This window comes from Anguilla rostrata, chromosome 9 (assembly GCF_018555375.3).
Source record: "Anguilla rostrata isolate EN2019 chromosome 9, ASM1855537v3, whole genome shotgun sequence".
NCBI lineage: Eukaryota > Metazoa > Chordata > Actinopteri > Anguilliformes > Anguillidae > Anguilla > Anguilla rostrata.
Window position 1 is genome coordinate 13,614,681 of NC_057941.1, and position 23,634 is coordinate 13,638,314.

The 23,634-nt window shown below is 42.8% G+C and overlaps 1 protein-coding gene across 9 annotated transcripts; it reads right to left on the reverse strand.

Moving 5' to 3' along the window:
• Window positions 1–436: 436 nt before the first annotated feature.
• On the reverse strand, window positions 437–23,474 carry LOC135263000 (BCL-6 corepressor-like protein 1). 9 transcript variants are annotated; one of them, XM_064350517.1, is made up of 14 exons: window positions 18,849–18,989; window positions 17,886–17,964; window positions 16,404–16,578; window positions 14,925–15,009; window positions 12,048–14,624; window positions 9,747–9,867; window positions 9,018–9,479; window positions 8,384–8,592; window positions 7,868–8,137; window positions 7,219–7,385; window positions 5,254–5,399; window positions 4,734–4,811; window positions 3,082–3,241; window positions 437–2,461 (listed from the first exon to the last, which is right to left on the reverse strand). In XM_064350517.1, exons 3-14 carry the CDS (start codon window positions 16,487–16,489, stop codon window positions 2,185–2,187), a joined length of 4,638 nt encoding a protein of 1,545 aa, XP_064206587.1. In that variant the 5' UTR covers window positions 16,490–16,578; window positions 17,886–17,964; window positions 18,849–18,989; the 3' UTR covers window positions 437–2,184. The 9 variants fall into 9 exon arrangements, with proteins under 9 accessions (XP_064206587.1, XP_064206591.1, XP_064206583.1 ...); XM_064350521.1 differs by having other exon boundaries at window positions 9,747–9,864; window positions 18,813–18,953; XM_064350513.1 differs by having other exon boundaries at window positions 18,813–18,953.
• Between the last annotated feature and the right edge of the window lie 160 nt (window positions 23,475–23,634).

The window sequence follows — 23,634 nt, forward strand, 5'->3', positions numbered from 1 at the left end:
ACATTGCATGAGCACTTGTGGGAGAGACAGAACAGGCAGAAAGGCAACGATGGGCAGAGAAAAAGAATGGGGAAAAAATCGGCAACTCAGAGCCGCACTTTTGCTCCAGAGGGGCAAATGCGCTGGTGCTCCCGGACCGTTAGGATCTCAGGCGTGCATGTGCTAGGCTGGGAGGAACAAAGGACTGGACCTTGCACTCTCTGCTTGTCTCCCTCTCCCATTGCAGCATGCAGTGCACACCAGCAACACAACTATGGTATGCAGGTAACTAAATTGCTGCACACTTTTTTTTTTTTTTTTGTCATGGTTTGTCTTGCCTTGTTAATGTTATTGGTGTTTGTCAATTGGATTGCTTGACTCAGTTTGTTAATGTTAAAATAGACAAATACATTTAAAAAAAATTGTATTAGCGAGATATTGTGATGAACACACAGAGGACAATCAAGGTTTATTCGGTTTGCTTTTCTTATAAAAGACATAAATAAAAAGGTGTCCTTCCCTACGTTCTCAACGTACCTTGTACCCATCAACATAATTATGCTGCAGCCAGAAACTCGACTTTGCATCCTTTACATTTCTTTCTCTTCTATTTAAATATAATTTATTGGTTTAAACTTCGAACGAAACTTCAGTGATTGTCAAACACAAAATCTAGGGTAGCACCAGTACAATATAACTGTACTTTGGCGTATTAAAATATGCAGAGAAGGAAAAACAAACCAACAACTTGGAGAATAAAGGAATATACAATACTTCAAACAAAGCACCAACCATACAAAGAAATATTAAATCATTTGCCAAATACACAAGGTAAAATATATTAATCATAACATCTGTTAAATTAAGCAAGGATACAAATCAAACACTGTAAATAAAACACAGAATGGGGAATTAATTAGTTCATGAGAGTGGGAAAGGTGAATTCATTGAAGAAGGGCAATGAGAACTGGATTCATTCTCACAAGCCTTATGGGTTACGACCTGGGTCATTTCCACGCCATCTTGATCTCTTGTGACCTTTTCATTGGCAGTTAACTGAAATTAAAGCAAAGTAAGCGGCCTTCCACAAGATAAAGATATTCAAAGAAAAAACTGTCTCAGAAGGATCCAAACCGGTTATGGCTGGAGTCGATGTCTGAAAAGGTAATCATTTGGAAGGGTTATGCTACAAACAGGTCAGCAGCTGAAAGAAACTGTGAACCCCCCACCCTCTAAAAACAAAAATAAAACAGAACTTGCAAATGACTAGGGTCAACCTAGAGTTGGTGAGACCAGTCAAAAACCATCAAATGTGACATTTTAGTGAAAAGCGCTGCCATATTCTGAAACCCACAACAGAAAGAAACCCTAACCCCACACAAAAGGGTGAAACAATACTGACCACTGTTCACTCTGTACAGTGGATGTTTTTGTAGACGAACACTGAGTCTTTGAACTGGTGTGGGTTAGGGTGGGGTGGTGTAGGGGTGTAGTGCAAGGCCATTAGTCTCTATGAGGCCACTGGGGGGTCGGGGGTGGGTTTTCTACGGTCTGTAGAAGAGGTTTGCTAGTTTGCAGAACCATCTGAACCATCTAAACCATCTGGCCCATTGGCCTCTTAGCTGGGTGCAAAAATGTACCAAGACAAAAGTCAGAAATTTTCTCAGCCTGAAAACTTGGTTTCTCTCACAATTAAGCAGGTGTGCAACAGAACACGATGAAACAAAATTAATTTCCACCACCCTCATATATAAATAACCCACTTGTGTTAACCCTGTTGCTGTTGACGGTTCTTCAAATGCTGAAAACTATTAACCGACATTGAAAATGCCTGCAGTTGGAAACTGCAAGCTTCAGTTCTGAATTCTTCATCCCACTGTGTCCAATTCTCGTTCCTTCAGGGGACCAGGCTGTGGTAGTTGATAAAAAGCTTATGCCGTGGATGCCACAGTCAAGTGGCGTGTGCCTTAAAAAATACAGTTAACACTATAGAAGTGCAGACATAGAAATCAGAGAAGATTACCCAGTCCATTCTGAGCATCTGAATTCCAATGGCTGGTTTTGTTGGTTCTGTTGCGGACTCATGGGTACTTCTCTTTGTCCTGATTCGATTGTCCACTGAGGGAGATGAGTTCAGACTGGAGGGGGTGTAGGGAAAAGTGTTTGAGTTTTGGGGGAGGGTGGGGGTGGGGGGTGCGGTGGCAGCTACCGGCTCTGCGCCTCCTCCAGGATGTGCATGGTGGAACCCAGCAGCCCCTGCAAGTCCGGGACGCAGCGCACCATCTCCACCGGCCCCTCCCCTTCCCCGCCGGACGCCCAAAGCTCTCCCGGGACCGGCGTGACCTGGCTGACGGACGCCTGCTGGCAGAGCTCCGCACGCGAGATCCCCACCACCTCGAAGTGCGGGTACCGCGCGCGGAATATCCGCGTGGACATCTTCAGGCGCCTCAAAACGTCTGACAGGAGGAACCAGTTGCAGAAGCTGCCAAAGGAAACAGTGTGGATTTAGAAACGAATGTCCTGCCAGCTATTGATTTACCGTTTCATTTGCATTTGCACACACAGCAGAAGTCTGGTTGGCCACTGAGTTTTGGTTGCTGTCTCCAAGGTTGAATATCACATAGTACAACTAATAATGCTCTGGAGCCACGTGGAGCACAGTACGTGCTTAGGTCCAGGCCTAAATCACACACAGTAAGTATTCAATTAGTCTGAACAACAGAAAGAAAGTTTTCAGTGAAAGTACAAGAAAAAACACTGTACTGTGTATGACACAGGATTGTATGTTGGATTACTTCCACAGGCAGAAATGACTAGTGCTAACAAAGATCATCTCAAGACAAGATCAGCCTCTCTGAAAAAGAACAGATGCAGTCACTTGCTCTCAACATCATTCTTTTCTAGCAACACAAGAAAATCAGATCCACAGGCTATCACACAGAACGGCTTTTCTCATCAGGAGGTTTAATAAAGAAAGTCATTTGGTATGAAGTCCTTCATTGCATTATGCAATGGACACTGCACTGATCTTGACCTCCAGACAGTCACAAAATATGTGCAAACTGATTGTGTCAATAAGCAAAACCATGACAACACACATACCCCTGGGTCAGTGACACTTGAATATGGTAGCAGGGTAAAAGGGGCTCAGCTGAGAATTCAAACAGGAAACAGTCCCCTTCTGTCCTCTCCTCAGTCTCCTTCGCCTCCTCCTCATTGGGGAGTGAGAGCAGGAAATCCCAGCATGCCTTCTCTTCAGACTCTGAAAATGAAACTGGAGAATTAAGGATCTGCTCTGCTCTCAGCTCCACTGTTCTTCTTTGCCATCGGCTTAGAGCTCCCTCTAGTGGAATAGTTTTCATGAACAAACATCTTAATTAAAAATGAATATTTCCTGGAAACGCAGGTTACCATTTCTGCAGACACATTCTTGAGGGCTACTACTACATTGGCAGATTTTGTTTGACTCATTTACACTTGAGCTAGACAAGCTCATTACTAACTTCCATTTGGCTTGCTGAGGATGTAATTTAAGGGTTTATTTTTGACAACCTAGACCATGGTATTGTGACCAGTTTGAAAAAAACCCATCTGCGTTTATGCCAGGCCTTCACTTTCAGATATCTATAGTGATTCAAGACGTCCCAAACAGATTTTATTTGGTGAGAATGGGTCAACGGTGTTCCACCAAAACTACTGAAACCAACAACACTGCTTTTACTAGGGGAGTTCAAATCTCCCTTCATCTTTATATTCTGGGATGTCTCAACGGAATATGGCAAGTCTGGCAGCCATTATAAATATGATAATTATTGTGGCCTGGATGAACACATAAATGAACACCATGACGCACTAATACATTCATTATTCTTAATCATTTCCAGGGAAGGCTTACAGAGCCTGGCAGCCTGGGGCAAACGGCTCTCTGTATTTTTTGTTTTATTTTGAGTCAACATTTCTTCAGCTTCAAAGGCCAAATGTCTCTGACTCTGCTTCCACGGACCAGCTCTTACATCAAAGCAGAGCAGTGCACGTCAACTATTTGCAAGCTGAATTGGAAAAATAAACACTTGGCAGCCAAACTGTGCTACCCGTTCATATAAAACGAAATTTGCATGTGTCCAAATAGTTGTTTGTCAATACTGTTTCCATACTCAAAGTCTAGTTGCCTAAGCTGTGAAGTGATTCTTGATAGTAGTAGTTTAAAGGTTTAAAGTTAACTAAACTTCATTAACATGTTTTAATAGATGATGTATTAGTGAATTCCCCCATTCACTGTGAAAGGCTGTGAGACTAAAGGCACTATACAAACACAAAGCCATCACCACCATTCAACAGCATGAGAATGAAGATTTCCTCCCTAGAATTCAACTACACTGGGTGCCTCAAACTCTGGACTTCATCTGTACGTATCCCTGCACCAACACTGTCATTCATTAGAAATGAGAACAGCAGTTTTCTAAATGAATGTTTCTGCTTCTTTCCATGTCTGGAAACTGAATGCAAGCTCTCAATCTATAGCCTCGCAATAAAAAAGCCGTTTTCCGTTTAATCTGCATGTGCACGTGTCGAGCATTGAGCTGAAAGGGACCTGGCCAGGGTCAAGCCATCACTACGGTTACTGTAAATGTGTCCTTTGCCGCACAGGTACAGCTGAAACCGGGGCTATTGTCAATGACCTACCATAAACACATGGCTTACAAGAATGTCCTTGTGAACAGACTTTCATGGTTTCGGTCACTGTGATCTCTTACCAAACACAGCACTGCTGTAGAAATCCCAGCACAGTCCGGGATCCTGCTCATCCCGTCCTTCCAGATCTGCAAAGTATTCTGAAATGGAGCGGAAAGAATCAAACAGAGCGGCTGCACCCCTGCGGAGGTCTTCTGAAAAGACTTTGTATCTTACATTTTAGGCACTTAACAGACGCTTATCCAAAGTGACATCTTACTTTCGGTACATGCAATCCATTTATATTGCTGGATATTTACTGAAGCTGTTCAGGTTAAGTACCTTGCTCAAGGGTATGTTGGAACAGTTGCAACTTATTTACCCGTTTGTGATTTTGAGGTTGATTTAAAAACAGGTCATAATTACAGGCCAAAAGGTATTCCCCAAACCTCTCCATGCTACTCCAGTTTTTATATTCTAGTGAAACAATGATTACCATGGTATCTGTACAGACTTTATTGTATGCAAAACAGATGGGTGCACTGGCTACATCATCAGCGTTTGTTTCAGCGAGAGCCTCCCTGCAGCATATCGTTCAGTTACCCATGAGGAACTTCTTCATGCTGTTGCTCTGGGCCAGTTTGAGCGCCGTCTGCCCAGAGTAGGTGGCCAGGGTGGGGTCCGCCCCGTGGTTGAGCAACATCCACACCACAGTCATGTTGTCATTAACCACTGCGTCATGAATTGGGCTGAAAAAAAAACAATGACATTACACACATTATACAAGGTCCAAGTAATGATAAATGTAAAAAATGAAAAATGCAAATAATAATGGGAAGTCATAGTGTATTTGGTATAAATATAATTAATACAGTAATTATGATTACACCATTAATAAACAAAGGTTTTTCGCAAGTCTGTTTTTTAAAAAATAACACATTTGATGTCATTTTTTAAGTTTCTCTAAATACACTGCAACGCCCTACAATAACTATCATTAACATATTTCTACATAAAGAGGAAACAATGGGGCATATGATTTCAAAGGTGAAAGCATATGCCAGGGGATCACAGACAGGGATTTTCATAAAATTCCAGTGGTCACCTGATGTATTGCAGTTTTGTAAGCCAAACAGCAAATTTTCTCTTTCAAAACTACAAACGTACTGTGGCCAAATATACTATTTTTAACAGCACTTTTAAATTCTAAAATTTCTCCAAACCAAACTAATTACTCTCCAGGGAAGAATGTTTTTCTGAGTTCCACAGAAGATATAAGCTTTTTTCCATTTCTATTTTATCAGAATGTTTCTACCACACAGTTAGCGCAATTGCTTGCATGGGCACACCAGTGCATTAACGAGCATGAGGCTGTGACAACAATGGGCCGGGGGGTGGAGCCAGCCGAACCATCAGGTTGCTTGCACAGAATCGATGTACCAGAATGCGGCGAGCATTCCATCCAGGAGATCTAAGATGAATCCACCTTCAGTGTCATTATTGTTTTGATTATATGTTGTTATTTTTATATAATTACTATTGACTTTAATAATAATGTTATCTACAATAATGTCATGTTCTTGATTCCTGTAAATAATGAAAATGAGCCAATATTGCATTTAGGTGACAAGCTCATTTTATTACTACAGATTGTATACATTGGCAATAATGTAAAGAACACTGATTCAATTGAATAAAAAAGCTAATAATATTGATGAAATCTTTAGCTTTCTTTCAGGCACTGCGAAGGCTTTCAAGACAAAGCAAATAGATGAATCCAAGTTAATTATATTAGCTGTTCCTCCCTGTGACCATTGCTTTTCAATGATGACTTTGATGCATTTTATTTGAGATCAGGCTAACGCTGGCTGAAGTGGTTCTCAAAGTTTTTGCCCCCAAGGACAAGTTCTCAATTCTCATAGCGCAACCCATGGTGCTCAGTGGTTCACGTTATTGCTCTGTGTTTACCGCGATCCTTCACGTTTATGTACCCACTGTGGCATGCACTAGTGCCAAATAGCCCCATAGTCAAACACAGCAGCCTCCATGAGCAGCTCCCATAGGAATCCATGGAACCGGTAAGCGAAAGCTGTCTCCAGTCTTGTATATCTTGATGGTATTTACAATCTAATATTGTTTCATTCACTCATTTATAGTAGTGGATTTGTTACTCGTTGACACTGTGAATCTGTCTATACCAATTTTTCAGAATGATTATCATACCATCACAAACCCATGTTGTTGTATGCTTAGCAGCCAGCAAACAAAGAAAAATGAGAAAAAACCATAATGGAGGAAAATGCTACATGGCTTTACTGCAGTCCAAGTTCAGTGTCGTGACCAAATCCACCACAGATAATCAAGATTTTTCAAACCAAGCAACACTGGTTACCATGTTAGCTGGGTAGCAATCATAGCCAGAGTAGCTTCTCACAAAAATCTAGGCTGAAACTGTACCGTTGAGCATACAAAAGAAACCGCCCAACCCCTAGGCCTGTCTATTCTGTTATTTTTGGGCTGCTGCCTCCCCAGTCTCAGTGTCAGTCTACCCACGGGCCCCCTGCCCACCGCGTGCCGTCCTGGGCGCTGCAGTTGACGTCGGCGCCGTGGTCCAGCAGCACTCGGACGATGTGAGCCCAGCCGCGCGAGCAGGCCTCGTGCAGAGCGGTGTAGCCCGCGTTGTCACGGCGATTCACCTCCCGCACGTCCTTCTCCAGGCAGTACAGGACAACCTCCTTCGGGGGGGGGGGGGGGGAGGGGGGCAGGAGCAGGAAAGAGACAGAGGAAGGGAAAGGTCATGCGAGGATTCTGTGATGGCGTGTCAACCATCACCGTTTCCAGCACTGCTGTTTTCAGTGACAGTTCTGAGTCATGAATCATGTGCGACATTGTGAGCACAGTCCAAAAGCTGTCTGAAAACCCACATTTTTAGACTATGCCTGTATAGTCCGAAATGCTTCCATTATAAAAAAGAAAAGAAAAAGGAAAGAAAGAACTAATTCTTCTTTCCATATTCACTCCGTGTACCTTGACAGTTGCACTCATACGATTTGTAACTTAATGCACTTAAATGCACTATTTGTAAGGTTGCCTTGGCTCAAAGCATCAGCAAAATGACTAAACTGCAAGCTGTAACTCATAAACGAAGTAGGCTCCCACCATCTATGCTATCAGGAAAAGCTAAAGTCGTAGCGCGAGCCAATGGGTGAGGGCGTACCTGGTAGCCTAATCGAGCGGCTCTCTGAAGGAGGGTCTCCCCAGCATTCTTGTTCACTATTAGCCTGCGCACCTCTGGGGGGGCGGGCCGGACGGGGGAGGACTCGGGAGCGCCCCCCCTGCCAGCGCTCCCTCTCCGGCCAGCCAGGGGCGAGGACAGACCCTTCGGGGTGGAAACGGAGCCAGGGGGGTGGAGCCTCTTCGCTGGGGGGCTGTCCGCATCGGCCGCAGGAGCGGCGCGCTTCCCGAGGTGGCCGCGCTTACTCTTGAGCTGAAATACAGAACTCACAGCGTGAGGAGAAACACACCTGAGCACCGCAGGCGTCGGTGCAAGGGAGAACAGCCGGCTGCACACCACCGTCGTCAACGACCTCTCGAAAATATCAACCTGCAGTAACATTTCCAGCCATAGGAGGGCAGTGTAACTCCACTGAAACCACTGTCAGCACTGCGAAGCTGCGCGTTCGCTCTCCCGAAGCTTTCAGGAAGTTCTGTGGGGAAAAAAAAATCTCCTTACCTTCTCCTCTTCTGTGTCGGACAAGTGTTTGCTTTTGAACTTCCGTTTGCCTGCGGGCTTGTCACCGGGCTCTGGACTGGCACAGGATTCGGACCTCCGCGCCGACCCTGAGCGGGTGAGGAGAGCCCTTCTGGTGCCGCTCTCCGGGCTGGTGCCCACACACGGAAGGGTGGCGCTCTGGCGCGGGTAGACACCTGTGGTCCTCAGGTCTATTCAGATACAAATGACAAAGGGGTTACCAAATCAACACCAGTGGTGATACTTCTTTGCTTTGTAGATGCTATGGCTAATAAAAAGCCACAGTACATGTTTAATTAGACTAAATATTAATATGAACATATAATAAAATAACTCTTCTGCCTAAATATAAAAAATAAAATACTTTTGGATGTTGAATAACCGGTAGCATGCAAACCAAAGATGTATTTACTTACACACACACACACACACACACACACACACACATGAAAATGCTTTCAATCATACTGCAGTTATTTGACAGCATTGCTGTACATGACATGTTGGCAAAATGCAGATAGACGGATAAATCCTGTGATGTGTGCCCAGGCAATCCCTGCCACTCTCTTCCAGGTGAGTTCCAGCTGTGAAACCCGCTCAGTCTGCTGATCTGTACCTGCTTCTGCTCGAGCGGCCTGTCGCGTGGTCACACACTTCTCCTCCGGTTCTTCTCTGGTCTGATCGCGCTCCACGATGTACTCCCCGTTCTGGTACTTCCTGTTCCAGCGACGGCGCCTTTTCTTTCCCGCACACGTGTCTGCATTCCCGCCATGTGTGGCTGGCGTGGCCGCGGCCCCCTGGGTCTGGTGGGGCAGCGGGTTCGAGCGAGGCCGGCCTCTGGGCCTGCGGAACGGGGCGGAGGGCGACGGCGGAGGTGGAGGAAGTGGAGGCAGTGGAGGGGGAGAGGGGGAGGGAGAGGGGCTCTGGTTCTCTTGAAGCACCTTCTCTGTCGGCCGGCGACCTCTCCTCAACCTGGGGGTGGCGCCCTGCCCCTCCCTTCTTGGTCTACCAGGGCTGCTCTGCTGCAAACCTTGGTTTGCTGTGCTTTGTCGGGCCATAAAGTCACTGCTCACTTCACCTGCGGGACGCAGTTCAGGTTTCAACAAACAGCAATGCTCAGACCTCTGCAAAAAGCTAACATCCTAACAGGCACACACATTTCATCATAGAAACGACTGAGGGTACAACATTTTTTCGGTTTTTGTTCAGTTTCACGATAACATGTGCCTGCAGCACAGAAAATTAAAAAAAACGGCACGTCAAAATAACTGTTAATTTACCATTGAAGAATATTGTCCAGAATGAGCATGCGTGTCCATTTGTTTAGTACATGAAAGTGCGATACCTGCTTGGCTGTGAGAGAGCTGCTCTGCAGAAGCAATACTGCCCCTCCCCCCACGTTTCCTCTTGCCCTCCTCTGCCTCTGGCTGGCTGAGCTCCAGTCCAGGTACCGGCTGCTTCTTCTGCTGCAACATATGGGGCACTGTTAGCGCACGTAGAATAAGCTTTTCTACTGCTAATAGCAAGAATACATTACTGTGACTGGACCACTAATAAGGGAATCTGCTATTGATTCACTATCGTCTCCTGTGCCATGAAAATCAAGCAAGGCTGGTGTGTAGTCAACACAAACGTGCACACCAGCAGTTGGTGATGGCACCACACAGTGAAGGGAGCTTGTGCTGACTGCACATGCATATGGAAATGGGGCGTTCAGATTTTGCTAAAAAATGTAAGATGCAGTGGGTGAGATTTGTTGTAGGGGAAACTTCATGTTAAAAGAAATAACTAAATTCTTATTTGTAGCTACAGCTGGCTAGAGGTGAGAGAATTTAATTATTTACAGCTAGCAAGAAACCATATAGGTAACATCAAGTACCTGATCTGTAGCTTTCCTATGGCAGCTACTTTTGATTTTTAAACTTAACTTGAAAACATCAATATAATTTAAAATTGATTAAACTATTGAATATACAGTGCCATGAAAAAGTATTTCCCCCCTTCCTGATTACCTCTATTATAGCATATGTGTAACACTGAATAGTTTCAGCTATTTAGATAAAATGTAATAGTATACAACTAAGTAAACACAAAACATATTTTAAAATCATTTTTCATTTATTTAAAACAGTTATCAAACACCCATATCACCCAAGTGAAAAAGTAACTGCACCCTTAGTTACTCAATCAACCAATTAACTAAAAATGAACCAAATTCAATGAATACGTAGATTCAGCTGAGTTAACACAGCCAGGCTACTGTGACTACTGTTGGCCCTGTTCAATCTAAACCTCACTCATATTGAACTTTACCATGAAAGTGAAGTAGTCAACCACAAAGTTTCTACAAGCACACTATGCCAAGATCAAAGGAAGAGATTAAAAAAAAGGTTGTTGAAATAAATCAGCCTAGAAAGGGTTACAAAGCCAAACCACAGTGAGTGCCATTATCTCCAAGTGGACAACACTTGGAACAGTGGGGAATCTTCCCAAGAGTCGCCGGCCTGGCAAGATTTCTCCAAGGGTGCAGCAACAGGTCACCCACAAAATCACAAAATATTCCAGAAGAACACCAAAAGAACTGCAGACCTCTCTAGCCTCAGCTAAGATCAGTGTTCATAATGCCACAATAAGAAAAAGACTGGGAAAAATTGGATTCATGGGAGAGTATAAAGGAGGAAACCACTGCTAACCAAAAGAAATAGCCATGCTTGTCTCGCATTTGCAAAAAAGCACAAGAAGCACAAGCCTTTTGGGATAATGTTCTATGGACAGATAAGTCAAAACGGGAACTTTTTGGATGACTCAGTTTTAAGTATGTCTGGCATAAAGCAAATACTGCATTTAACGGTAAGAACATTATTCTAACAGTCAAATATGGTGGTGGTAGTTTGATGGTGCTGTCTTGCGACCAGGACGATTTTCCATTATTGAAGGAACCATGAATTCTACTCTGTACCAGAAAATTCTCATGGAAAATGCCTGGTCATTTGTGAGCTGAAGTCGAAGTGTAATTAGGTTTTGCAGCAAGACAATGATCTAAAACACAAAAGCAAGTCCACATCTGAATGTTTGAAGTTTTGAAGTGGCCTGGTCAATGTCCTGACTAAAACCCAATAGAGATGCTGTGACAGGACCTGAAATGAGCAATTCAAGCTCGAAAACCCACTAATTTGTCTGAATTTAAGTAGTTCTGAAAAGAAGAGTAGGCTACAATCCCTCTGCAGCAATGTGAAAAACTGATACCAAATTATAGGAAGCATTTGGTTGCAGTTATTGCTGCTAAAGGTGATGCAACCAGTTATTAAGTTTAAGGGAACAATTACTTTTTCACATGGGTGATATAGGTGTTTGATAACTTATTTATTAAATAAATGAAATAATTTTTAAAATGTGTTTTGTGTTTACTCATGTCTAATATTACATTTTGTATAAAGATCTGAAACTGTTCAGTGTATACAATAACAGAAGAAGGGGGCAAATACTTTTTCACAACACTGCATATTGAGGCTTCACAAAAAGTAAACTACTTTTATATTTGAAAGAACTCAAGCACTTGTATACTTTATTCACTGGCTAAAATATGCAACAAATCTCTATAGGATATGTGGTATAAATCTTTTTTTTTTTAAATCAAAAAACTTACTTTCTTTGCCTTCTTGATCTTGCTTTCCTGTGACTTTTTGGTACATGCTACCATCTTTCTCAAGTTTTCTGTTGACAGTTTGTCAATCTTGCTGGAACTGAGCTTTTTGCATTTGTTGACTGGTGCTCTAGCTTTAGAATGAACATTTTTCATATCTTTGGTTCCAGTTGCTTTCTCCTTTAGCTCTGTGACACCTGTGCACTGACCCTTGAGGATGGAGAAAGCAATGCCTTCCAACTTCACACAAGGGGAGAGGCTTTCAGTGACAGACCTCACCTCAGCATTATCATCATTGGAGTCATGGATAAACTTGGTTCTCCTTTTATTCTTGTCATGAGTTCTTGAAGTGTTTGAGAAGTCATTGCTGCCTGAGTTTTCTTCCTGCTTGAGTCGTTTTTCTGAGGTCTTTTCTCTTTTCTTTTGTTCAGTAGCAATCCATTTCTCTTGCTTGCAGGAAACCCGAGTGTGAACCCCTCCTTGGAGATCTTTCTCAAGTTTCCCTTCTCTCTTCTTGGAAGACTTCAACAGTTGGAACTCTCTGGATGTGACCTGCCATGATTTGGCATCTTGATACCCGACGTGCACAGCCACAGCTTCAGAACTCTCCGTGTCTAAGGTTGTCAGATTACGGCATCCATCACTGGGGAGTTCAGATGTCTCCAGAGGTTTCACTATGGATTCCAGGTTGGAGACAGGAAACTTGGTTTTGTCCCACTTTTCTTCTTTTGCATGGGATGCATTTGAGAGGGGATCCTGAAAAGGGACGCCCTCACTGCCATTGCCCAACTGTGATTGGGGGGCCCCATGAGATTTTTTCTGTCGCAGTGCAGAAGCTCCCTGGTGGGGGAGAAGACTGAGCTGGTGCCATGCTGGCTTGCTGCCATTAGGAGAATGTGGGATGACTGCTTTCCCACAGCTGAGTGTACAATGGGTATGCGACTTAGCAGGGCCAGATAAAGCTAAGGGAAAGACATCCTTGGGTTGACCAGCTAAACGAATATCACTCGAGTGTTTGTAGGTAGGGCACTTCTGTGGATCCTTGATCACAGAAGGTCCTTTCCTTCCCCTACAGCCCAGGTGCTCCCCTTGGTCAACGATGGAGATGGTCTCCTGTTTAGCCGTGCTTTGCAGGTCCTCCACAAAAGAAGTCCCCTTCCCATCCTTGCTGCGCAGGGTGGAGGCAAGTACAGGACTGGCCACCCCCACGTAGGTCCCTGGGGGGTTTATGGAGCCCGGTGAGGAGATTTTTCCCCAGGAAGCAGATGCTTCAGAGCCCTGGTGATCCAAAAAGCTGGTAGAATTCTTTGCAAGAGCACCATTTTTCAGTGTCTCTGGAAAGACGGTATAAGGTGCAGAAGGACCAAGGCTGGAGGTCTGTGCACAAGGAGCCTTCTTTAGAGAGGTTGCATCATTCTTCCCTGCTTCTGTACTGCAGACCTCTGTTTTGGGTGACTTTGGAGGGGCTGCAGAAGACTTCTGTCTTTTTGACTTTGCAGACAAATCCAGTGGCATGTCCCTTACATCAGCCGAGCACATTAGAGCATTCTCCTCTGTGGCACCTGGGGACTTCAGTCTTGCATGTGTGACTGATGTACTTTCAAGGCTGGGATGGGATGCATGCTTCTCTGCATAGTTCTGCAGTCTGCTGTGTTCAGAAAAGCTGGATATAGCTGTGCTGCACCCACCTTGAGAGGAAGGAGGCAGGGACAGAGGGGGTATAGAGGCAGAGCCTAATGTTGGTTGCTTCAATGGGACTGCAATGGTAGGTGAGGCTCCTGAGTCCAGGGGTGAATCATGGTCTCTGCCCACTTTGGAACTCTTGCTGCAAGCAGCAGGGCCACAAGTGTGTTTTGCTGCAGTGGAAGGTTTGCTTTCGGGGGTAATAACTCTTCCAATGGAGAAATGGTAAGGGTGTGGCCGAAGCTGAGGGGTACTACTGGAGTTTGAGCCTTGTAGGTGACAAACCTTGCTGAACTGGTTAGCCGTAGCTTCTCTTAAAGCCGCAATCTGGCCCAAAGCAGGGGGAAGAGTGATCTTGCACAATGGAGGGCTGAGGTTAGCAGTGGGGAAAAAGGCCACTGGCTGGCCTGGTTTAAAGTGAGTGGAGCACTGGAAACCTGGGGACAGACTAATCACAGACTGAATCTGTGCTGGTGCCCTCTTTCCAGGGTTCCCAGTGCTGGGATTGGGGTTGGGGGTGACGTTGTCCCTTTTCCCACTTAGCCGTTGATGCCTGGGATGGGTCGCAGCACCCTCCATGCTCTGTTTTGGAATCTCTGCTTTCTCATGCAGTGCCATGTTCACTGGCACAGTGCGTAACAAGGGGGCGCTATCATAGCATACAGACGGAGAGGCTTCAAGGCAGTGCTGCAGATGACTGGTTTTTGAGGAGACATGGGATGGTCTGAAGTCTGATTCTGGAGCTGGCTTAGACTGCTGATTCACATCTGTAGCCAGCTCTGGAGACAATGTCTTAGGTGGAGGGTTTCCCACCATGCTCTCTAGCACTTTGCTTGGAGTCCCGCCCCCTGTGCTCACTGCACCTCCATCTCCTACTTTCATCTGTGTGGGATCCACCTGTACAAAAACAAATGCATTTGCTGATTACAAAGACAGGCCTGTGCAATGTAAACACTGAGTCTTCTCTTTAGAGAAGTTACCTGCAAGTGTTTGAGGAAACTGAAACAATTTTGCCCTTGTCTGAAAAGTATAGCAGTTCCCTAGGGAACAACTGGTAGAGGTCTTTTATTCCACAAATCCCACTGTTTGCATGTAGGCCTGTTTAAAATATTCCACTCTCGCTATAGACCTGTGAAACAGTACAATTCATTGCAAATGTACTAAAAGTTAATTAAAAAATGATGGAGCAAAACTTACCTGCATGTGCTCGCTGTTAACACCACATTCCTTACAAAGTGGCGACTGCAGTTTTACACTGGGAGAATCTTCAGTATAGGATACTCTAATGAAACAAGAGCATACGTATATATGTATATATATACCAAGTATGTGCACCTGCCAGCATATATGTACATTTATGTTTATGAGCTATTCCTCTGCCATCCTATAACATCCTATACTGACCTAAAAACATTCATTTATTATCATTCATTATCTCATTGGTTGATTTTCATTACCAACATTAATATGCAAAGGATACACTAATTAGGGTACTGCACAGAATATTTGTTTAAAGTTAAGTATTTTCACTAACATTCACCAATTTTTGTGATAATACAGTGTCTGAGCAGTGTAGCCTGATGTTAATGTTTATTTCATATTTAAATTATGCAAACAAGAGCCAAATTCATACAAAGTATAAAAACGTGTACTCCCCCCTCAAAAAAAAATTGCTTTGGCTGGCCAAATATTCTTTTAACTTTCAATATGGTTTTGATATTTGCAAGCCTTCAGAAAACGGATCAATATATCCATTAATATATCATACAATCGCCATACATATCAGTGATAACATTCAAATGCTCCTATTGTAAATCTCACACACACCAAAATCTATTTGGGAAGCAATTGCCATTCTGATCTATCTGTTCAAGCAAGACTGACATCATACCCACTCATCTAATCTTGCATGGTTCTATCTATAGCCCATGTTCTCCATATTCTCAAATCTTCAATTGTGCTGGAAGGCTACATCAGAATAAATGTGATTGCTACAGATTAAGAGATATTCATAATCTCACTTTACAATATTAGTCAATTACTGTGGACCATACCAGTAATTGTGCCCCAATACTAAATAACTGTTCGAGAGGCATTTATGGTTTTAGGTTCCCCAAAGACCCTCCTAGTGTGCAAAGAAGGCGTCCTAAAAGGAGATACCAATATTTAAGATTTGGGCCCTTAACAGAAATAACCATATTTGTACAGAGCATTGGAACTGAGTGTCATTGAGGTTACTAACTGATGTCACTGTCCTTCAAAATGACAGTATGCTTACATGATCCGCAATGTCGCAGCCATACAATTCACTATACACCAGAGCCTGTTTTAGAAGAGTAATTCATCTTTTTATAAGCCCAGGGCTTGAATATTACACAAATAATGATTATGCCTCACACAGTCTTATGAATATATAACTGAACAGAAAAAGATAAAGTATTTTCTTTAAAAAATAAAAAATAAAAATAAAAATAACACCAAGGACTCTACGGTTTAGCAGTCAATATAGGATCTGAGGGTTTGTTCAAGTGATGTAGCCCACTCACAAATACTCTTATCACTAGTTATGGGAACAGGCTGCAGATGACCTTTATCTCAGGCACACTAGTACAGACGGATGTTCACTCTGTCTAATCAGAACCCCAGTTTCCATCGCCCCTCTGTGACCCCACTCACCGGTCTTCGTTGATGCTGCACAAAGGGATATGGTCAGTGCTGACCCAGCCACGCACACTGCTGCAGAGCGGGGAAGCTGAGACCATGGCAGGCGGGAGAAGTGGTTGGGGTAGAGGGTGGGGTTTGGGGAGGGTTAGGGAGCCTTGCCTGCCTCTCTGCTACAGTGCCTCACAAACTGTAAAGCATCCACAGAAAATAGTAACGAACAACAGAGAAGGAGGTGCATTCAACGGGAAAGAAGATCAATACTCCCTATTGCCATACACACCTCTTAAATAGTGTTGAGACATTTTCCATTCAATTTTTTTTACCTTGTTTTACATTTCTCCTTCAACTTCAAGTTGGCAAAGCTGTCATAAACCAGTTAAATGCTGTACACGAAGTATTAGATTAAAAGAGTAACTAGTTTTGTTTCTTTACCGAACCATTTTTCTATATTCCTGAATTCACAATGCGCGCGTGATTACAATGTCAGTTCGCTAATTTAGCACGAAGGTGACATGTAGCACAATATAATATAATATAATAAATAGCATTCTTCGTTCAAACTTTCTGAAATAAAACACATGCATTACCAGCACATCGTAAAGCGCGTCCAAAAGAACTACAAAAGGCTAAGTAGGCTAAATGATGTAGGCTATTTAACTAATGGGGAATAACTTACTAGGCTACATAGGTACACTCGAATTTTAATGTACTGAAATAACCGTAATTAGGTGCACACGCCCCAATTCAAATAAACAATTGCCAATTTAACGAACAGGTAGCTTACTCTACAGACATTTCCTTTGGGAATATATAGGCTAGCGTATAGCGATATACACTACTTAGTGAAAATGTAGCCTAGCCTACAGTGTGCTCATCATAAACCCAAATCCATTGATACTATTTTACTGAAAAGGAACACAATTAGTTATCTTCAGGAGCTGTTACCCCGCGCTCGTCACTTCGAAACACTTGCGCATCACAAAGCCGATATTGGCTCTGTTCCGGTAAAGTAGAGTACTACGGCCACATATCGCTTCATATCTAGCTGGATATGTCTTTCTCGTTTTACATAGCCTACTGCTCCTAACTCCAGTTCCTCTTCTTGAAATATCTGCGTGCGTAACAACAGCGATTAGGTAAACTTCGGCCACGGACCGTTGAAGTGGGCGTCATGTTTTACTCCCGGCCCAAGTCGATGATGTTATACTTTCATCATGATGCAATATAGCAAAAATAAAACATTCACGCTCACGAAGCGCCAATCCTTCACTCACTCCCGCCGGTCATTCGGTTGTACAGCCTAAAGCCCACATTCACCCACGAGAGGCGTGCGAATGATATCACGAGTCTTCGCGATCAAATTGAAAGCGTATAGCCTAACCGAGTTAGATTTTCACCAATTTTTGGTTATTTATATTTCTAAAAACCATATCTTGTATAATTTGGCTAAATGCTTGATAACAAGTGTCATTGTTTTTGTTCAGAAGTACCCACAATTTACACGCTTTTAAGCACAACACGAAGGGACGCTTGCTTCTCGACTCCGGCTCAGGTGATCCGGAATGTTGAGGCTCTGGAAGACAATACAAACGAATTTCTCGCTTGTTTTATTTAGTGACATTGCTAAATGCTCCTTCCAATTTGAAAACATTGGAGATATTATATCTTGAATACAAAAAATCCACGGGGAGCAGATAACGTTTTCTGCTGGATAACTGTCAAAACTGCATTTCCCTAAATCGGCACCGACGTACACACACGGCCACAATGTAGCCAGATTACTCAAATCGCATCCCTACATCGAAACATCAACCGACGTTAACACAGACTACCATTAAACAAATAGGGGTCGACTACTCCAAGTCACAATATTTCACCAATTCACTAAAGGAGGCTTAAAATAGCAATAGTAGCCTACGACAATCATGTTTTAGAAAAATATTCGCGGTGGCCAATGATACACTAGCTGCAAGAGGACAACTAACACTTTTTAACCACTCTATTTTATATTGTGACAACACCGAATGTCTCTGAAACAAGGAAGACAATAAACAACAACCACTAACTCAACTTATTGTTCTCATACTTAGCTAGGTGTTGTACATGTGAACTACGTTACTCTCGAATGTGTCCAAAATAACAGGCTATTTAAGGTCCCTTCGCAGCAAAGTCAACCGTAGGTTGACAATATATAAGTCTGCTTTACACATTGCTTTACAATTTTGAGATGTCTGTACCCGAGAGCATGGACCTCCAATATTCATTAGACAGTCCTCGGCTCGGCCCTTTTCTAAACAGCGTCTGGGTTAAAAAATGTGATCACGCCGGACCCGAACAGATTAGGCTACATTCGACTCCGGCGCTGAATAATTCGTAAAATTAGCTAGCTCGCTAGCAAAGACAAATTGTGTTAATAATTACCAGTCCGTTTGTTCAGTGAATAAAGGAAACAATTACAATAAAAGATGAGTCAATTCCGTGTCTTTCGCTATGGTCCGCTGCAGTTCACTAATTTCGGCCGTTTTCGGTTCTGAAAGTCCAGGGGGGTTTCGTCAAGACAACCCGTACCGTATCTCTCAGTCTCCGATGGGAGAGAGGGGCAGATGGAGAGCTGCCAGTGTGGGACTTGTAGTGTTTCGGTACCAACGCCCTTTCGGTGTCATTCGAAAAAAGGGAGGAGTGGGGACTACAGGACCCAGCATACAACGCAGGCGCAAGCCGCTCAAGGGGAAAGGGGATCGCAACGGTGCGCTAAACTGAAAAAAGCTTTAGTGGCAAAGTGAAAATAGAGATTAGGAAAATAAAGACATCTTCTGTCATATTGTTCAGGCCCATAAAACCACAATGTATAGACTTATTATAATGCCGTCCAATGCAAGTGATGTTGATGCACAAAAGTCACACTGAAGTGGTCAAAGGAGGAGGACGAAGAAGGTAGCTAGCTCATTTGCAGCGGAATTCACACGAGGGGCAGAGACCCTGGCGGGTGTGGAAAGAATTAGCTAATAACTATTGTGAATGATTCAAAGTGCTGAGGAATGACAAGCAAACATAATTTGGGCGTCTCCACGTGAAAAAAAGGAAAAAAAGACGAAAATAATTGGAACTGCGCCGTGAACGCAGATTGGGCATCGACCTGTTAGAAAAACGTGGCTACTTATGACGGAAAGACCATCACAAAGCAGCCAGATGCGTTCAGAATCTATGTGTGATTCTTTAAAAAATACACATTTCACCTCCAGAACAAAGAAACGAACTGATCTAATCTGGAAATCCAACATACTGACTTCAAAAACATTAACACATACACACAGTCAGGTAAAATTAGTTAGCAATAACCTATGACTGACGTCTTACATTTTACAGGTAACCAATCGGACGTCTCGAACACAAGGAGTCTGGACCCGCGATGATTAAGTTGAAGTCAAACAGGTAGCTCTGTACTTTTGACTTTGACGCGTACATAAGTCCGCACATCATTTAGACCACGCTTGTATTTGAGTCTTTGTTAAAATGTAATCAACAGATATTTAGGCTTGTTTCACTGTTTGAGGTTTATGTATCCTATCATATTGTCTACTAGACTATGCAAAATAATTATGAGAAGGTGGAACTAAATATTTGTAGTTTTAGGTATTCAAATCCGTCAAGTTTTGCTTTCATTTTTAGTGGCATGTTGTATATTGATCTACTGATACAGTTTTATACTCACCCACCTGAAAGCAGTAAACTGTCTATGTTAAAATATCAAATTATGTTGAGAAAGTTGTCTGACTTGAGATATGGAAAATGTGAAATTGTCCACTACATCAGTGAAGAACCACATAAAGTAACTCCCAAGCACAAAGAGAATTTCTGTATCATTATAGGCTTCAAATTTAGTGTGAAATAGCTGACCTTGTGTGTTTTATTGTGATTGTACACCTGTCATCTGATTACATATATTGTTGTATTCTGATGTTTTATGAATGTAATGCTTGAAAAAGACTAGGCAGTGGCTGCCTTTATTTATTAAACTTTTCATCATTGGCCCTTTTAATCATGTACCATACAGTACCATACAACTTTTGTTTCAAGTTGCTCATGATAGGAAAATGGCCATTTATTTGCCTCAAAATAATTTTTTTTGCCAATAATGTTTCCGTCCTGTCAATTTCTGTATAATACTATGTGGTACACCCTCAGATGATACTGTATTTTCTGTTTAAGTTTAAGTGTGCCTTAGCCTACTTTAGGGAGCCATTTTATAATAACAGGAAATAATTTCAAATCATAGTTTCCCTCTGCAGTGCATTAGCCAGCTGTTATTCTACTGATGAGTACACATACAAATAATGTTGCCATGTATCTCTGAGTAAGACCCCAACCCAGAAATGTCACAAGTTATTATGTACTTATATCTAAATCAAATTTTAAAAGTGCTGGTTACCATTCATCAGGGTTCTGAACCAGGTACAACAGGCCTATATATTTTGGTGAACTCGAACATTCATATGAAATCTGAAGTTTGGCTGTAAGGCAATCAGTCACACTTTCTTGTAGCTTCCTATAGCAGTTACAAAACTTTGGTTTGTCTTTGAGGTTACCATCGTATTTCAAATAGCATGCTTACTCGTTTCCTTTCTTCATCATGTCAGCTACCCCTCCCTAGCTATAGTGACAGTACTGCAACATACCCTTTACAATAGGAAATGAATAGTTTTACTCTATGATCGGAGCATTTATGTTAACAGATTAGTGTTATCTTTACACGCTGGATGCGAAGCTTTATCCTTCTAGCATTCAAAGCAATCTACAAACATTTTTACTGCCAGTCGGTTAATTGATACTATTATGCAAAATTTGAAACTAGAATATGTCTACACAAAATCTCTAGACCGTGCATGCGCCATTATAATTGCGCCTTGTGTCGTGAAAGTTTGTACATCAAAGGAAATATGCAGTATCGCTGCCCTTCCTTTGCTTCTATTAATTACAATTATTATAATTACCAGGCACTCCACAGCGATTTTATGCATATGCCTCAGTAAACTAGACAAGCGACGGTGACACACGAGTGATGCTAAAATTTAAGTCACGCACGCTAGAAGGAGGCAATGCAGATCATGTAGCGAGGTGTTAAGAATTCCGCACGGTCAAGTCAGGTAGCTGCATCGGTCTGCAGACACACTAGACAACCAGGTAGACTAGGCATAGTGGAATGTTGCTCATACGTTCATTTATATCGCCGCCCTTCAAATCTTTGGGATTTCCTATATTTCCATTTCAGATGTTACATTTGCCTTGAATGTATTCGTCAGGAACCGTGGCTATATCCTACTTATCTGACACTGGTTTAAGTATAAACTTCAAAAAACGTAGCACTGATAGACCGCTTAATTGCACTTGAAATGCATCTCGCAGCATTTCAGAGAAATACACTTATGTAAATAATAACCAAAATAAAAATGTCAAACGATGACCCATTTAAGGTAGGCTAATTATTAAAAAATAAATGCAGCAATGGTGGTTTACACAACCAATTACTGTATACCTAATTTCTCACATTAGTGATCTTGGAAAGGCTTTAAGATCATCGAAAATAATTTGAACTGCAGTGGTTGCGATGGCTTAGTAAATATGCATGCATGGTAAGCTAAATATTATCATTCTATGCATATAACCTACACTACAGTCATCAGGCACATGTTTTTAAAGAGGCCCAATGCTCAGCATATTTAACAAATGAAAGCATTTTTACAATAAAATATAACTTAAGAATATGTGGACAGCTGTCGACAGGGTGCGATCTCCACGTAGCAAGGCGCTGATCGTGTGGTCTAAATAAAGACAGGAAGGCACAGGCTTATCCCGGAGATCGCCGGACAACAGACAGCTCGAAACACGGCTTGCTACCGTATCCCAGCAGTAGGCTACCAGTCTGATCAACCTATGATGAAACCCAGCCTTTATACGGACTAAACGTTAAGCTAAACCGAGCACACTGACAAATATGAATCTTTTAAACGGCAGTGCAGTTGTTTATTGTCGCTACATCCCCAGAAAAGTCCATTCGGAAGCTAAAAAAAAAATTAGCTGGGTTATGTGTGCTTTCGTGACCTTGTACCTTCAATGCATTTGATGTAGTATTTTTGTAATCGAGAACTGTATAATCGAGTCAGGCTATTACGCCAGTCTTCCAAAACACCGGGTTATGTATTCGAAACAAAGCCGTGCCTTGCTATTATGCACAGCGCTGTAACATGGTCTCCAGTACAGAAGTTCCATCACTAGTCGATTGTGTAAAGAAAACTATATATTTGTGTCAAAATGGACTGACACGAGAATCAGAGGCTGCATTGTTTACAGATGCAGGGTAAACTTGTTGTGTAAGCAGATGACAACATGCGATTATAAGAATAACTTAGACAATAGGTAGCGTGTTAAGAAAGGCACTTTTAAAGAATTTTGCCTACTACAACGCCGGAAAACCAGATTGAAGTAAATCAAAAGCTGCGCAGAATTCCAATCAAAGAAAACAGTCAACTGTTAGGCTACAGTATGGGACACGCGACCGCTCGATATTGCTTTGTGACACACAAGGGAAGTATTTATTTGTTAACTTGGTTAGCACGGTTTGATTTTGATGGAATTAAGACCACATTCTGAAGTGAGTGACGTTTATCTGAGATGGTAACTATGGAGTGGACATTGGAATCTTAAACATACAAGCCCATAATAAAGTATTATGCTCAGTTAATGGGGTAGCCTAAAGCGCAGACATGCTTGTTGACCGTCAACATCTAAACTATTGTACCGGCTACTGAAATATGTGCAAAAAGTTTAGTTTTCCTGTAGCCCCTGATCGTTGCACGATACCCCCGTTATGCCCTCTCACTCGGCGGCAGTGCCTTTGTTATAAGTGGAAATTGGTCTTGCACCGCCTTACCTTTGGAAACGAACTGATTGAGCGGCTTCAGACGTGAGGTTCCGCCCCAGACACAGTAGCTCACGAAAGTGACTTCCTCCCTGGTGCTCACTGCTGATTTTAACGAGGAGCAAGCAAACACGGGGTGAAATCTGGGCTTCTCCCCGCGATCTTCTCGCCAGTTTCAGACCGCAGCAGCTGGAGAGAAAACTCGCGCACCCTGGGTCCTAATGCCAGCATTGTCTTTCCTACAGGTGAATAATACAGGTTGTCACGGCAAGCTAGCACGAGAGGTCCGTGCACACGAAATACAAGATCGGAATGCGGATCACGACT